Below are 15,335 nucleotides of genomic sequence, written 5' to 3'. Positions count from 1 at the left end.
AAGGGTTAACTCACCGCAGAGTGGGAGTGGGTCACAAGCACTGGCTCCAGATCTGCACCTCCCAGGGACAGCCAGCAGGCAGGCCTCCCACCTCCGAAGGTGCTGCCTGCCTGGCCAGCAGGAAGGGGTTAACATGCCCTGCACTTCCTCCTGTGTCCTGTTACTGCTGAGGCAGACCTGCCTGGCCAGCTGAGCAACTTTCCTCCTGAGTGCTGCCTGGCGTCCAGAAGACAAGCAGGCAGGAGGCAGAGCAGCCGCCCATTCTGGGGACCCTGAACCACCCTTCCGAGGGGTCTGTGCCTCCTGGGAGAGGGTGGGTCTCCAGGACGAGCGTCCGTGGTGGATGGCTCTGGGGGTACTCCCGAGGCTGTGCCATCCCCCTGCTGCGCAGGTTGGAGGGTCACTGCAGAGGCTGCTCGTGGTCCCGGGGCTGGGGCCAAGGGAGCCTGCACCAGAGGTAAGCTCCCGTCATCAGCGGTGGTGCCTGGCATGAAAGGCTTGGGGCTTAGTCTCCCTTCCAGGTCCCCGGGAGAAGGACGAGGAGGGCAGGGTCACAGAGGAACCTGGAGGCATCTTGCCTGCCGCCCCTCCCTCCCTACAGCCCCCAAGAAGGGGGCCTCCGGGGGCTCGCTCCCCATCCTGGGACTAGCGTCTTGGGTGGCATTCCGCACAGCAGACTCCTGCCCACTCCTCCTCAGCCCCTGTTGCACCTCTAGCCTCAGGACAGCCCCCACCCAACTCCAGTGCCCCCAAGACACATCTACCTTTGGGCTGACTTAAGCTTAGAGCTAGGGCTCACTCCTCTTGTCCCTCCTGCAGCAAGAGTTAGGGCACTGCCACTCCCCCCACTGCCCGAGCTGGACCTGATGGGGGGGAAGGGCCTGGCACTAGAGCCGCCTTAGCAGAAGATGGGAGGGGTGCGGGCCCGTGGGGCACACAGTCTCTGGGTAAGAGGGGTGCGGGCCCGTGGGGCACACAGTCTCTGGGTAAGAGGGGTGCGGGCCCGTGGGGGACACACAGTCTCTGGGTAAGAGGGGTGCGGGCCCGTGGGGCACACACAGTCTCTGGGTAAGAGGGGTGCGGGCCCGTGGGGGACACACAGTCTCTGGGTAAGAGGGGTGCGGGCCCGTGGGGGACACACAGTCTCTGGGTAAGAGGGGTGCGGGCCCGTGGGGGACACACAGTCGCTGGGTAAGAGGGGTGCGGGCCCGTGGGGCACACAGTCTCTGGGTAAGAGGGGTGCGGGCCCGTGGGGCACACAGTCTCTGGGTAAGAGGGGTGCGGGCCCGTGGGGCACACAGTCTCTGGGTAAGAGGGGTGCGGGCCCGTGGGGCGCACACAGTCTCTGGGTAAGAGGGGTGCGGGCCCGTGGGGGGCACACAGTCTCTGGGTAAGAGGGGTGCGGGCCCGTGGGGCACACAGTCTCTGGGTAAGAGGGGTGCGGGCCCGTGGGGCACACAGTCTCTGGGTAAGAGGGGTGCGGGCCCGTGGGGCACACACAGTCTCTGGGTAAGAGGGGTGCGGCCCGTGGGGGACACACAGTCTCTGGGTAAGAGGGGTGCGGGCCCGTGGGGCACACACAGTGTCTGGGTAAGAGGGGTGCGGGCCCGTGGGGCACACACAGTGTCTGGGTAAGAGGGGTGCGAGCCCGTGGGGCACACAGTCTCTGGGTAAGAGGGGTGCGGGCCCGTGGGGCACACACAGTCTCTGGGTAAGAGGGGTGCGGGCCCGTGGGGCACACACAGTCTCTGGGTAAGAGGGGTGCGGGCCCGTGGGGGACACACAGTCTCTGGGTAAGAGGGGTGCGGGCCCGTGGGGCACACAGTCTCTGGGTAAGAGGGGTGCGGGCCCGTGGGGCACACAGTCTCTGGGTAAGAGGGGTGCGGGCCCGTGGGGCACACAGTCTCTGGGTAAGAGGGGTGCGGGCCCGTGGGGCACACAGTCTCTGGGTAAGAGGGGTGCGGGCCCGTGGGGCACACAGTCTCTGGGTAAGAGGGGTGCGGGCCCGTGGGGCACACAGTCTCTGGGTAAGAGGGGTGCGGGCCCGTGGGGCACACAGTCTCTGGGTAAGAGGGGTGCGGCCCGTGGGGCACACAGTCTCTGGGTAAGAGGGGTGCGGGCCCGTGGGGCACACACAGTCTCTGGGTAAGAGGGGTGCGGGCCCGTGGGGCACACAGTCTCTGGGTAAGAGGGGTGCGGGCCCGTGGGGCACACACAGTCTCTGGGTAAGAGGGGTGCGGGCCCGTGGGGGACACACAGTCTCTGGGTAAGAGGGGTGCGGGCCCGTGGGGCGCACACAGTCTCTGGGTAAGAGGGGTGCGGCCCGTGGGGGACACACAGTCTCTGGGTAAGAGGGGTGCGGGCCCGTGGGGCGCACACAGTCTCTGGGTAAGAGGGGTGCGGGCCCGTGGGGCGCACACAGTCTCTGGGTAAGAGGGGTGCGGGCCCGTGGGGCGCACACAGTCTCTGGGTAAGAGGGGTGCGGGCCCGTGGGGCACACAGTCTCTGGGTAAGAGGGGTGCGGGCCCGTGGGGCGCACACAGTCTCTGGGTAAGAGGGGTGCGGGCCCGTGGGGCGCACACAGTCTCTGGGTAAGAGGGGTGCGGGCCCGTGGGGCACACAGTCTCTGGGTAAGAGGGGTGCGGGCCCGTGGGGCACACAGTCTCTGGGTAAGAGGGGTGCGGCCCGTGGGGCACACAGTCTCTGGGTAAGAGGGGTGCGGGCCCGTGGGGCACACAGTCTCTGGGTAAGAGGGGTGCGGGCCCGTGGGGCACACACAGTCTCTGGGTAAGAGGGGTGCGGGCCCGTGGGGCACACAGTCTCTGGGTAAGAGGGGTGCGGGCCCGTGGGGCACACACAGTCTCTGGGTAAGAGGGGTGCGGGCCCGTGGGGCACACAGTCTCTGGGTAAGAGGGGTGCGGCCCGTGGGGCGCACACAGTCTCTGGGTAAGAGGGGTGCGGCCCGTGGGGCACACACAGTCTCTGGGTAAGAGGGGTGCGGGCCCGTGGGGCACACAGTCTCTGGGTAAGAGGGGTGCGGCCCGTGGGGCGCACACAGTCTCTGGGTAAGAGGGGTGCGGCCCGTGGGGCGCACACAGTCTCTGGGTAAGAGGGGTGCGGGCCCGTGGGGCGCACACAGTCTCTGGGTAAGAGGGGTGAGGCCTGTGGGGCGCACACAGTCTCTGGGTAAGAGGGGTGCGGGCCCGTGGGGCACACTGTCTCTGGGTAAGAGGGGTGCGGGCCCGTGGGGGACACACAGTCTCTGGGTAAGAGGGGTGCGGGCCCGTGGGGGACACACAGTCTCTGGGTAAGAGGGGTGCGGGCCCGTGGGGGACACACAGTCTCTGGGTAAGAGGGGTGCGGCCCGTGGGGCGCACACAGTCTCTGGGTAAGAGGGGTGCGGCCCGTGGGGCACACAGTCTCTGGGTAAGAGGGGTGCGGCCCGTGGGGCACACAGTCTCTGGGTAAGAGGGGTGCGGCCCGTGGGGCACACAGTCTCTGGGTAAGAGGGGTGCGGGCCCGTGGGGCACACACAGTCTCTGGGTAAGAGGGGTGCGGGCCCGTGGGGCACACAGTCTCTGGGTAAGAGGGGTGCGGGCCCGTGGGGCACACACAGTCTCTGGGTAAGAGGGGTGCGGGCCCGTGGGGGACACACAGTCTCTGGGTAAGAGGGGTGCGGGCCCGTGGGGCGCACACAGTCTCTGGGTAAGAGGGGTGCGGCCCGTGGGGGACACACAGTCTCTGGGTAAGAGGGGTGCGGGCCCGTGGGGCGCACACAGTCTCTGGGTAAGAGGGGTGCGGGCCCGTGGGGCGCACACAGTCTCTGGGTAAGAGGGGTGCGGGCCCGTGGGGCGCACACAGTCTCTGGGTAAGAGGGGTGCGGGCCCGTGGGGCACACAGTCTCTGGGTAAGAGGGGTGCGGGCCCGTGGGGGACACACAGTCTCTGGGTAAGAGGGGTGCGGGCCCGTGGGGCACACAGTCTCTGGGTAAGAGGGGTGCGGCCCGTGGGGCACACAGTCTCTGGGTAAGAGGGGTGCGGGCCCGTGGGGCGCACACAGTCTCTGGGTAAGAGGGGTGCGGGCCCGTGGGGCACACAGTCTCTGGGTAAGAGGGGTGCGGGCCCGTGGGGCACACAGTCTCTGGGTAAGAGGGGTGCGGGCCCGTGGGGCACACACAGTCTCTGGGTAAGAGGGGTGCGGGCCCGTGGGGGACACACAGTCTCTGGGTAAGAGGGGTGCGGGCCCGTGGGGCACACAGTCTCTGGGTAAGAGGGGTGCGGGCCCGTGGGGCGCACACAGTCTCTGGGTAAGAGGGGTGCGGCCCGTGGGGGACACACAGTCTCTGGGTAAGAGGGGTGCGGGCCAGTGGGGCGCACACAGTCTCTGGGTAAGAGGGGTGCGGCCCGTGGGGCGCACACAGTCTCTGGGTAAGAGGGGTGCGGGCCCGTGGGGCACACAGTCTCTGGGTAAGAGGGGTGCGGGCCCGTGGGGCACACAGTCTCTGGGTAAGAGGGGTGCGGGCCCGTGGGGCACACAGTCTCTGGGTAAGAGGGGTGCGGCCCGTGGGGCACACAGTCTCTGGGTAAGAGGGGTGCGGGCCCGTGGGGCACACAGTCTCTGGGTAAGAGGGGTGCGGGCCCGTGGGGCACACAGTCTCTGGGTGAGAGGGGTGCGGCCCGTGGGGCACACAGTCTCTGGGTAAGAGGGGTGCGGGCCCGTGGGGCACACAGTCTCTGGGTAAGAGGGGTGCGGGCCCGTGGGGCACACAGTCTCTGGGTAAGAGGGGTGCGGGCCCGTGGGGCACACAGTCTCTGGGTAAGAGGGGTGCGGCCCGTGGGGCACACAGTCTCTGGGTAAGAGGGGTGAGGCCCGTGGGGCGCACACAGTCTCTGGGTAAGAGGGGTACGGCCCGTGGGGCGCACACAGTCTCTGGGTAAGAGGGGTGCGGCCCGTGGGGCACACAGTCTCTGGGTAAGAGGGGTGCGGCCCGTGGGGCACACAGTCTCTGGGTAAGAGGGGTGCGGCCCGTGGGGCACACAGTCTCTGGGTAAGAGGGGTGCGGCCCGTGGGGCACACAGTCTCTGGGTAAGAGGGGTGCGGCCCGTGGGGCACACAGTCTCTGGGTAAGAGGGGTGCGGGCCCGTGGGGCACACAGTCTCTGGGTGAGAGGGGTGCGGCCCGTGGGGCACACAGTCTCTGGGTAAGAGGGGTGCGGCCCGTGGGGCACACAGTCTCTGGGTAAGAGGGGTGCGGCCCGTGGGGCACACAGTCTCTGGGTAAGAGGGGTGCGGGCCCGTGGGGCACACACAGTCTCTGGGTAAGAGGGGTGCGGCCCGTGGGGCACACAGTCTCTGGGTAAGAGGGGTGCGGCCCGTGGGGCGTAAACTCATGCACTGACTCAGCATGTCTGGGCTCCTCCCATCTCCCTGAATCCGCACTCTGCGAACGCCATCTGCTTCCTTAGTCCAGACAGATCCGCCAGTGCTGTGGGCCCTGAGAAGAGCAGGCTCCTGTCCCTTGTGAAGTTCTTCTTGGTACCCCGTACACAGGAGAGAGCTGATGCTCTTGCCCCCGGGGGCCTGCCCCGCCCCATCCCCCAGCCCGTACCCTCCTGCCTCCCGCCTCCCCCACCCTCGTCCCATCTCTGAATTGGCCTCTCGGCCTGGCCTTCTCAGTGTCCTTCCCTCCAGCTGACAGGGTCTGGCTCAAGGTCACTGCAGTAATTCCATACCCGGCTGCCCGGCTGCCGCTGCTGCCACTGCCACCTTATCGGCTGCTGGGTTTCTGTTTCACTCCCTTTTATTTCTGGGCATATTGTGTTCGATAAAACCCTTTGCTTGTAACACCGCTGGCAGCTCTCCCGGCCACCCCCTCCCGTGTTCCTTCCTCTCCTTCTCCCTCCCCTCGGTGCTCCCTTGGCCTCACCCTGCCCTCTCTTCCTCCCCACCTTGTCCCCTTACACTTCAGTGGGGGCGGGGCCTCCCGGTGTCTCTGACCCCTCCCTTCCCTCAGCTCAGTCAGAGGCGTGTGGAGAAACCTCCTCCATTTCCAGCTTCTAGGAGAAAGTTCAAGCAGAGCCTCAGGGCCCACACTGAGGGCCCCCTTCCACTACGCCAGGCCCGTCAGGAGGGCCAGGGCGGCCCTGGTAGGGCTCCTGCTGGAGTCAGGATGCCTGACTGGTTCTGCTGGTTTCAGTGGCCAGTCCTGGGAGGGGCTTGCGCTCGGTGGGCTCTAGGGCACCATTATTTCTCACCTTGACTCTTGCCACCCGCCAGCCCACAGGCTGGGGAGGTAAAGACAGGTCTGAGTCACTAGTGATGGGGAGGGCAGGCGTTAAACAAGTGTTGGCTGTGGCATGCCACAGAAGGCCCGCCACTGCCGGGACAGAAAGGCAGCAGAGGGAAGGTAAGCCCGCTTTCAGCCAGCACTCTCCATCTCGTCTGTGCCCCCACAAGGTCCTACCCTCTGGGTCCACGCTCTCTCAGGCACGCGGGCCCTGATGAAAACTGCCAAGGCTTTGAACTGAGCCCAGGTTAGCAGGGCTGGCTGGAGGGGGAGTTGAGATGGGGGGCAGGGGTCGACAGGCTCCTTCTGACTCCTGCTGAGTCCTAGGGCAGAGCTCCATCGTTGGTGTTGGGGGGGTGGTTTCGGTGGAGGCCAGGTTCAGCTAGTGAGTGTGTGTGTGTGTGTGTGTGTGTGTGTGTGTCTCCACACCAGAGGAATGGTGGTGGCAGGGGGATTTGTGTTTTGGTTTCTGGTAGGGCCCTGGGAGAACCTTTCTCTGTCTTGGGCCTGGGTTTGCTTTTAGCGGATGGCCTGGTCTTGAGGCTGTGGGGAGGGCAGTGGGCTGGCCCTAATCTTCCCTCAGCTGGGAGATCAGAGGTCTACCACGTGCCCAGGGCCTTGGGGGTTTGGGGAGCCCAGGCTGCCCTTGCCCTCAGGGAGTTTTCATTCTGGCTGAGAAGGTGGGACTGAGGCAATAAAGCAATCAGACGAATGAATTGGATTCGTATTCTGGACACCTAGGGGTTAGTCCCAGCTCTGCCACCTACATGCTGTGTGCCTGTGGGCATGCCATACCCCTCTCTGGCCTCAGTGCTCTGGTGTGTACAATGGGTCCTCTTTGGGAGGCAGCCTCCCCCAGATGCTCCTTCCTTGCCTTGCTGCCTCACTCCTCCTCACTCTTGGCTTCGAATCTCAGATCAGCTCAGCCATCACCTCCTCTGGGAAGGCGCTCCTGATTTCCCTAGCTTGGGTACTCCTGTGCTCCTCTACACCCCCATGCTGGCCTGTGACTGCCTGTACCCTCTCAAGGGGATGTGTGGCTTGTACAAGGGGGCCAAGGCTTGTACTCCATGCTTGCCACAGTGCCTGGCTCAGAGAAGTCCCCAGGAAATTGGTGTTGAATGAATCAAGCTACAAAAATTAACAGTATAAGAAGAGAGCAAAGTGAGGATGGAGACGTTGGAAAGGATAGGTCTTAAGGCAGAAACAGAGGTAGTGAAGTAGGAGCAAGACAAGTAGGCATTCCTGGGGGGTCACTTTCGTGTCCCTAACTAAGAGCAAAGACTGTGGAGCATGTCTGCCTGGGTTAATCCTGGTTCCGCATTCACCAGCTCTGTGATCTTGGACAAGTCGTTTAATCTTTCTCTCAAACTCTCCCCATCTTCGAACGGAGGTAATAATAATAATGTCTTTGTAGGTGTGATTGTAAAGATTAATGAGCATGCAAAGTTAGAAGTACCTGCTGAATAATAAGTAAAATAAGAAAAATAAAAATAAGTGCCTGCCGAAGGCTGTTCCTGGCAGCAGGGACACCCTGGCCAGGGCTTTAGTCGCTGGCTGAGTGGCCAGCAAGGTGGCCCATTGCCCCTAAGTTCCAGGCCCTCTCTTCCTCAGACCCATGTGGAAGCCAAGGACACAGCCGCCCTGCTGAGAGCACGGCGGCCCACCCTTGGAGACCGTGACCTCTCGACGGTGGCCCTCCTCGGCCCTCCACCTTCGGCTAGGGCGGGGGCCGCCCATCTCCAAGTCCCCAGCCATGACGACATCAGCGCTGCGGCGCCAGGTGAAGAACATCGTGCACAACTACTCGGAAGCGGAGATCAAGGTGCGCGAGGCCACTAGCAATGACCCGTGGGGTCCGCCCAGCTCGCTCATGTCGGAGATTGCCGATCTGACCTTCAACACGGTGGCCTTTGCCGAGGTCATGGGCATGCTGTGGCGGCGGCTCAATGACAGTGGCAAGAACTGGCGGCACGTGTACAAGGCGCTGACGCTGCTGGACTACCTGCTCAAGACGGGCTCCGAGCGGGTGGCCCACCAGTGCCGGGAGAACCTCTACACCATCCAGACGCTCAAGGACTTCCAGTACATCGACCGCGATGGCAAGGACCAGGGTGTCAACGTGCGCGAGAAGGTCAAGCAGGTGATGGCCCTGCTCAAGGATGAGGAGCGCCTCCGGCAGGAGCGGACCCACGCCCTCAAGACCAAGGAGCGCATGGCGTTGGAGGGCACGGGCATCGGCAGCGGGCAGCTGGGCTTCAGCCGTGCCCGCGGTTCCCCGTCCTTCTACAACTGTGAGTGAGCCCAGGGCGTGGCTGGGGACAGGGAGGCAGCCCGAGTTCTGACCCTGGCTCTGTGACCCCAGCTGTGGATAAGAATCCCCACCTTAGAGGGATGTCTGAGGATTCCGTGAGATAAAGAGGGTGACATGCGAGGCCCAAGGCCCGCACATAGTAGGTCCCCGACAAGTCGGTGTGAACAATGATGTTATTATAGGTTTGTTATTGTTAATTCGCTGTCTGGTAGGGGCGTGGTGGCGGAAGCATAGGCTCTGGAGTAGCAGTCCTTATTCTGCCCCTTCCAAGCCATGTGATCTAGACAACCAGCTCTCTGGACCTCAGTTTCCCCGTCTGTAAAGTAGGGATAATCTTATTTGCCTCAGTTGTCCAATTTGAGAATTAAATGAGACCTTGGCCCTGTGCACAGACACACAGCACGTGGTGCTGCTCAGCGGCATTCTCCTTGATCCCCCCACTCGAGGGCACTGCCCTTGAAAATGGGGGCGGCTGCAGAGCATTCTCAACTCTCCTACTCTCGAAGGGAGGCACTTTCCTGATCTGAGGGGCACTCAGGATGGCCCTCCTTGACAGTATGCTGAGAGCTTGGAGAGCTGTGACCTTGACTGACTGGAACCTCTCACCCTCCCACTGCACTTGACCCCAAGCTGGATGGGGTGCAGCTGTAAGAGTCCAGGAACTTGAGTCAGGGGACCTGGGTTCAAGTCTTGCTGCAGGACCCTAGCCAGGCACCCCTCAGAGCTGTTGCGAGTCTGTAAAGGAGGGATTGGACTCTTTTATCGGGGTGGAATGGAGACCTTACAGAAAGTGCCAAGCACACTGCCTGGTCCTCCGGGGCCCACGACTGCCAGTTGTTCCCTTCCCCCTCAGTTTCCCTCTCTGAGCCTTAGCTTCCTGGCAAGAGGGGGGCGGGGGAGCCTATGGGTACCTGTGCGGTTACGGAAGCCACGACGTTTGGTTGGTCGTTGCAGCCTCCTCCTCATCCCCCCGCTACACCTCCGACCTAGAGCAGGCCCGGCCCCAGACGTCAGGAGAAGAGGAGCTGCAGCTGCAGCTGGCCCTGGCCATGAGCCGCGAGGAGGCTGAGAAGGTAAGGCCCCTCCTGGGGCAGCCGGGGGGCGGAGGGGACGGGAGGAGGGATGGGTGCCTGGGTGCCCCACACCTTTGATTCTTAGGCTCCCCTGCTCTGGTCCCCAAAGCCCTAGTCCTGCTCCCAAGGACAGCACAGCGCCTGTGTGCCTTGGGTTGGGTTACTGGGATTGGGGTCTGACTCCCCACCCCCAGTCCTCTCTAGCTGGGCCTGGAAGGGGTAGTGTGTGTGTGGTAGGTGGGCAGTACTGTTTGTCTCACGGGGCTGCTATCGCCTCATGGAGGGGAAGGGGTGAGTGTGCTGACAGACACCTTCCTTGGAGACACAGAAATATGCTGCCCCCCCATCAGCTGTCCTTATGGGGGGCAGGGACAGCCTCCCCGATAGCCTCCTCTCTGCCATCGCCTCTGTGGATCCAGGCAGACCTGGCAGGACACAGCTGGCCTCGCACAGCAGGGCTTGGAGAGCACTCAGGGGACCCAGAAGAGAAGGATGAATCTTCTTGATTTTTAAACTGCATCCCAGATCCAGATCCGGGCAGGGAGAAGACCACACCCATACTGCTGTCTGGGGGCAGGCTGCCCACACCCACTCAGGGCGGGCATTTCTCTCTCCACTGCCCTTACCGGCACAGGGCGATGCTGCCCCTCGGCCCAGGAGTGGGCGCACTGGGCCAAGTTCACCCCTCTCTTCCTCCCTCGCAGCCGGTCCCCCCAGCCTCCCACAGGGACGAGGACCTGCAGCTGCAGCTGGCCCTGCACCTGAGCCGGCAGGAGCAGGAGAAGGTAGTGGCCAAGCCTCCTGTGCTGGTGCTGGTGCTGGTGCTGGTGGAGGTGCTACGCGGGCACTAACCAGGCTCTTCCCCCTCCCCGTGGTGGTCCTGCTGCCCCTGACCTCTCGGCGCCCCTCACCCTACACTCTTCTTGACTCCAGCCAAGGTCCCCTCAAGTCCAGCCTGGGCTGCTCATGCTCTCCTCACTCCTGTGCCTTCTGCAGGAGGTGAGGTCCTGGCGGGAAGATGACTCCCCTGTGGCCAATGGTGCTGGGGCCGGACCCCACCGCCGTCGGGACAGAGAGCCCGAAAGAGAAGAGAGAGAGGAGGAGAAGCTGAAAACCAGCCAGGTAGGGGGCACTGAGGGCTGTGGGCTGGCAGAGCCTGGGGAATGAGTCGCGTTAAATATCTGTAAACAGTGTAGAACAGTGCTTGGTATCTAGTAAGCACTAAGTAGTGTTAATTCAATGAAAATAGGAGTGGAGGGGGTTTAGCAGACCCAAGTCCCGTCATGCATGGGCTGATGACTGAACTGGTGGCAAAGTGGGATGCAAAGAATCCTGACCTGAGATTCCTAGATTGGGATTCTGGATTTGCTGCCACTTACTTTATGACTTGGCCTCATTGTCATTGTCTTGGCCTCAGTTTCCTCCTCCGTACAGTGGGCTTGTTGGACAGTTCTGGCTCTGACATTCTAGGATCATATGATACTATGGATCAAGACTGGGGGTGGCCTCAGGCATATGGTGCTGAAAACATCTTGGGCTCATACACACACTTTCCAAGAGGCAGGAGTGGGTAGCTGTTGGTAGCAAGGCGACCTTCCAAAGCCGTCCATGCTATCCCTGGGTTGTCTCTGTACCCTTTCCGCCAATGTTCACTGTGGCCAATTTTTCTTGGACACTGACTTATAGAAGTAGGCTCATCATAAAATGTGTCTTACCACTGATGGGCTGAGGGGCAGGACAGCTGAGGAAAGGGTCGGGCAGGCCTGCCTTCTATCCCAGCTCTGCCTCTCCTTGGCTATGTGGCTTTATGCAATTTGATTCCCCTCTCTGGGCTACAGCTGGCACATCTGTAAAATGGGCACTCCACCATCTTCCCTACCCACAGCACAGGTTGTTATGAAGATCAGACACTAAACAGATGAGGAAACATTTTATAAACTGGAAAGCACTGTGCAGAGGCGAGGAACCATTAATAGATGTTTGTGGAATGAATAAAGGAGAGAATGAGCTGGAGCGAGGATGACAGGTCAGGGCCCGCCCTTCCTCCAGGTCCCACCGTCTCCTGAGCATGGTTGCCTCTGCCCCCAACAGTCCTCCATCCTGGACTTGGTGGACATCTTCGCACCAGCCCCGGCCCTGCCCTCCACACACTGTTCTGCGGACCCATGGGACATCCCAGGTGGGCATGCAGGGCTGCAAGGGGCTCCCAGGCTGGCCCCAGAGAGCCCCTTCCTTCCCAGCCACTTGGTGGCATCGCCTCCCCACAGCTGAGGGCCACTGGGCAAGCACTGCACCTCTCTGAGCCTCAGTTTCCTCTGTGCCTTGGGGTTGTAGTGAGGGAGGGGGCATATCTGAGGAACTCAGCTCATGGGAAACTCAGAAAACGTTCTCTTGTTGCTTCTGGTCACCCTGGGTTTCCTGGCCCAGCCTGTCCCTGACTGCGAATGTGGCCTGAGCTGCCTATGCCTGGGGGGTCCAGAATCCTGGAATAACTTGCTGAATATGGGCTCCAGCTTGCTGGGTAGTCCTGAGTCAGCATCCCATCTGTGAAATGAGTCCCTTGGCCTCCCAAATTGGTCTGGGTAACTGGGAAGGCCCTGGACTGGGGGTTTGAGTGGGCCTGGGGTCACATCTGTGCTGTCCCCATTTCAGGTCTCAGGCCCAACACAGAGCCCAGTGGCTCGTCCTGGGAGCCTTCGGCAGACCCCTGGTCTCCAGTCCGCTCAGGAAGCATCCTGTCCCAAAGCCAACCCTGGAACTTGCCCCCTATGTTCTCCTCCTCTGAGCCCTGGGGCCGGACCCCAGTGCCACCTGCTGGATCACCCCCCACAGACTCCTGGGCACAGGGCTCCCCCCACCACAAACTGCCCAACACTGGGGCCGACCCCTGGGGGGCCTCGGTGGAGACCTCCAACACACCTGGTAAGTGGAGGGCCAGGGGGTGTGGGTGAGGGGCTGGAGGACTGCTCGGTCCCCTTACCTCCAGTGCCAAGGGGCAAGAGATCCTGTGTTAAGAGGGCAGCTTGTCTGGAAAGGGATCAGCCCAGTGCCTGCCCTTTTGCCAACCCATCTCATCTCCCTTTTCCTCCTTGGCTAGTGCTAGATGGTACCTCGACCTTTGACCCATTCGCCAAGCCTCCAGTATCCACAGAGACCAAGGAGGGGCTAGAGTGTGCCCAGGCCCTGCCCTCTGGGAAGCCCAGCAGTCCTGTGGGTAAGCAGGAGTCAGGGAATGTGCAGCTCTGGGGAAAGAGGGGCCCACCCAGAGCTGGCCTCTGCCTTCTTCCTCTCACAGAGAGACCACTCACTCTCCCTATCAGTGAGCGCTATCATTTCTATTCCAGAGCTGGACCTGTTTGGAGACCTCGACCCCAGTTCCAAGCAAAATGGCACAAAGGAGCCAGATGCCTTTGACCTGGATGTGCTGGGGGAAGCACTAACCCAGCCCAGCAAGGACACCCCAGCGCGCCAGACTCCTGAGTCCTTCCTGGGCCCCTCGGCCTCCTCCTTGGTCAACCTTGACTCATTAGTCAAGGCGCCCCAGGCTGCAAAGACCCGGAACCCCTTCCTAACAGGTAGGACACCACCTCGTCCCTGCTGGGTCTCAACACTGGAGTCCCCTTCTCTCTCTCCGTCTCTTCCTTCAGAGCCCAGACCCTGCCCTAAAATCTTAGCTCTTCCGTATTTCTAAGACCCCAGATCCTGCCACCTTGCTCCTTCCCCACTTAGGGCTCTGTGCCCCTGGCCCGCTCCAAGTCCCCCAACCCAATCTCGTTCCGCAGGTTTCAGCACTCCATCCCCCACCAACCCGTTCGGCGGGGGCGACCAGGGCAGGCCGACCCTGAACCAGATGCGCACCGGGTCGCCGGCGCTGGGCCTGGCGGCCGGTGGGCCGGTCGGCGGCTCCATGACCTACAGCGCCTCCCTGCCCCTCCCGCTTAGCAGCGTGCCGGCCGGCGTGACCCTCCCCGCCTCGGTCAGCGTCTTCCCCCAAGCCCGCCCCTTCACGCCGCCGTCCCCCGGGAGCCTGCCGCAGCCACTGCTGCCCACCTCAGGCTCCGCCGGGCTGCTCAACCAACCCCCGCAGGCCAGCACCAACCCTTTTCTCTGAGCAACACCCCCGCCTCGGGCGGGCCGGCGCGTGCGCGTGACGCCCCGCCCCGCGTTGACGGCGCTGGGCCTCGCCCCCTGACGTAAGCGGGGTGGGGCTGCCACGCCAGGACCCACCCCGGGAAGGAAGGAAGGTTGAGACTCCGCCCCGAGGCCCGCGCAGGTGCTGCTCGTCGGCCTCCGCAAACTGTTTGCAGCTACTGGAAATGGAGACTGACGACTTCAGTGGGGCCAAGACCACGCCTCGTAATAAAGAATGGAGCCCGCGTCCTCAGGTCTCACAAAGTGGACTTTTTGCCGGGCGTGGCGGCCAGGCCCGGACCCCAGCACGAATCACCGGCTGCCGTGGGAACGACTGCTCCACAATGTGGGGCACAAAAATGCTCCCACTTCCTGTACAGCACCCTCAGCCTGGCACCTTCGCTTCCACATGCTCCCCAGACTCTTATTCATTCAACCATTTATCACACGTCGGCGCGGGGGATGATCTAATAGCAAGGGACAATAGACAGTTGTTCCCTTGCGCACTCGTTATGTGCTAAGCACTTTAGACAGATTATTTCATTTAATCCTTGCATCAATGTTCTGAGGTAGATAATATTACTCCCACTGAGGAATGGCTACATAATTTGTGCAAAATGAAAACGTGGGGCCCCTTGTTCAAAATTGGGTTAAGATTATCAAAACGGGAGCAGCAGAGCATTAGATCAAGTGCAAAGCCCTTGGCCCTGCTCCCTCTTTATAGGTGAGGCTCAGAGAGGTTAAGTGGCATGCTCAAAGTCACAAAGCTAGCAGAGTGGGGCTGCAATTCAGAGTCAGGAGATCTGGCTCCACAGCTCTGAGCTCCCACCCTGGGCCCCAGATTTAATTCACAAGTACTGACTGGCTGCTGTGGACAGAGTGCTAGGCTCGTCTGGGAGGGATTCAAGAATTGCTAAGCCCGCAGCCTCCAGGAGCTCAGAACTCACTGGGGCAGGCAAGCCAGATCCAAGAGCCCCCACGATCCTTTGTTTTACTGAATCACTTACATCTGGCTCTTACTCCTCTCGTCTTTTCACCAGGACTGGCAAGAAACTCAATTTCAGCCATGATCCCTCCTGGGGGGGCTTGTGTGGGGTCTGAGAAACCAAGGGGAGGAGCAGGGCCTGGTACCTCATTCTGAGGGCCACCATGGTGACCCTCACTTCTCTTCTACTCAATGCTCTCCAACCACTGGGCACTGATGTGTCTTCTTTGCTCAGGGTCTGGCTCTGCAGGCAGCAGGCCAGAGGCCTGGAGTAAAATGGCCTTCCATAGGCCAGAAACACAAAAGTTGGTGGGGCAGGACACAGTGCTGGTCTCCTTCCTAAGGTGGGGGTGGGGAAAGGAGCTGCTTTGTTTTTTTGGAGGGAGTCAGTCCTACTGTACCTGTTACAGGCAGAGTGGACAAGAGCATCTACTTAGGAGTCAGACTGACAGCATTCAAAAGTGCTCTAAGGTTTGCACTTAATAATAATCACTTGGTAATAAGTGGTTATGCTCCCTGACCTTGAGTAAATTACTTAACCTCTCTA

At 61.8% G+C, this 15,335-nt stretch overlaps 1 protein-coding gene and 1 long non-coding RNA gene across 7 annotated transcripts in view; one reads left to right on the top strand and one right to left on the bottom strand.

The window, feature by feature from the left end:
• The window catches only part of LOC309650059, a 13,059-nt gene extending 12,145 nt beyond the window's left edge, over positions 1-914 (bottom strand). The window contains exons 1-2 of one of the 2 annotated variants that reach the window (XR_014257387.1): positions 765-914; positions 15-484 (exon numbers count right to left, since the gene is read on the bottom strand). This is a non-coding gene — a long non-coding RNA (uncharacterized lncRNA). The remainder of the gene's footprint in view (positions 1-14; positions 485-764) is intronic. The other variant, XR_014257388.1, reaches the window with a different exon arrangement.
• EPN3 (epsin 3) lies at positions 321-15,335 on the top strand. Of its 5 annotated transcripts, none has more exons than XM_082440853.1 (10): positions 321-457; positions 7,900-8,579; positions 9,554-9,672; positions 10,377-10,457; positions 10,669-10,794; positions 11,764-11,851; positions 12,325-12,594; positions 12,770-12,886; positions 13,017-13,247; positions 13,455-15,335. In XM_082440853.1, exons 2-10 carry the CDS (start codon positions 8,042-8,044, stop codon positions 13,781-13,783), a joined length of 1,899 nt encoding a protein of 632 aa, XP_082296979.1. In that variant the 5' UTR covers positions 321-457; positions 7,900-8,041; the 3' UTR covers positions 13,784-15,335. The 5 variants fall into 5 exon arrangements, with proteins under 5 accessions (XP_082296979.1, XP_082296977.1, XP_082296981.1 ...); XM_082440851.1 differs by having other exon boundaries at positions 11,722-11,851; XM_082440852.1 differs by lacking the exon at positions 321-457 and adding an exon at positions 5,853-6,405 and having other exon boundaries at positions 11,722-11,851.

The sequence above is a fragment of the Balaenoptera physalus genome (genome assembly GCF_965194825.1).
Source record: "Balaenoptera physalus genome assembly, chromosome: 20".
Taxonomy (NCBI): domain Eukaryota; kingdom Metazoa; phylum Chordata; class Mammalia; order Artiodactyla; family Balaenopteridae; genus Balaenoptera; species Balaenoptera physalus.
This window is presented reverse-complemented; position numbering and strand designations above follow the sequence as displayed.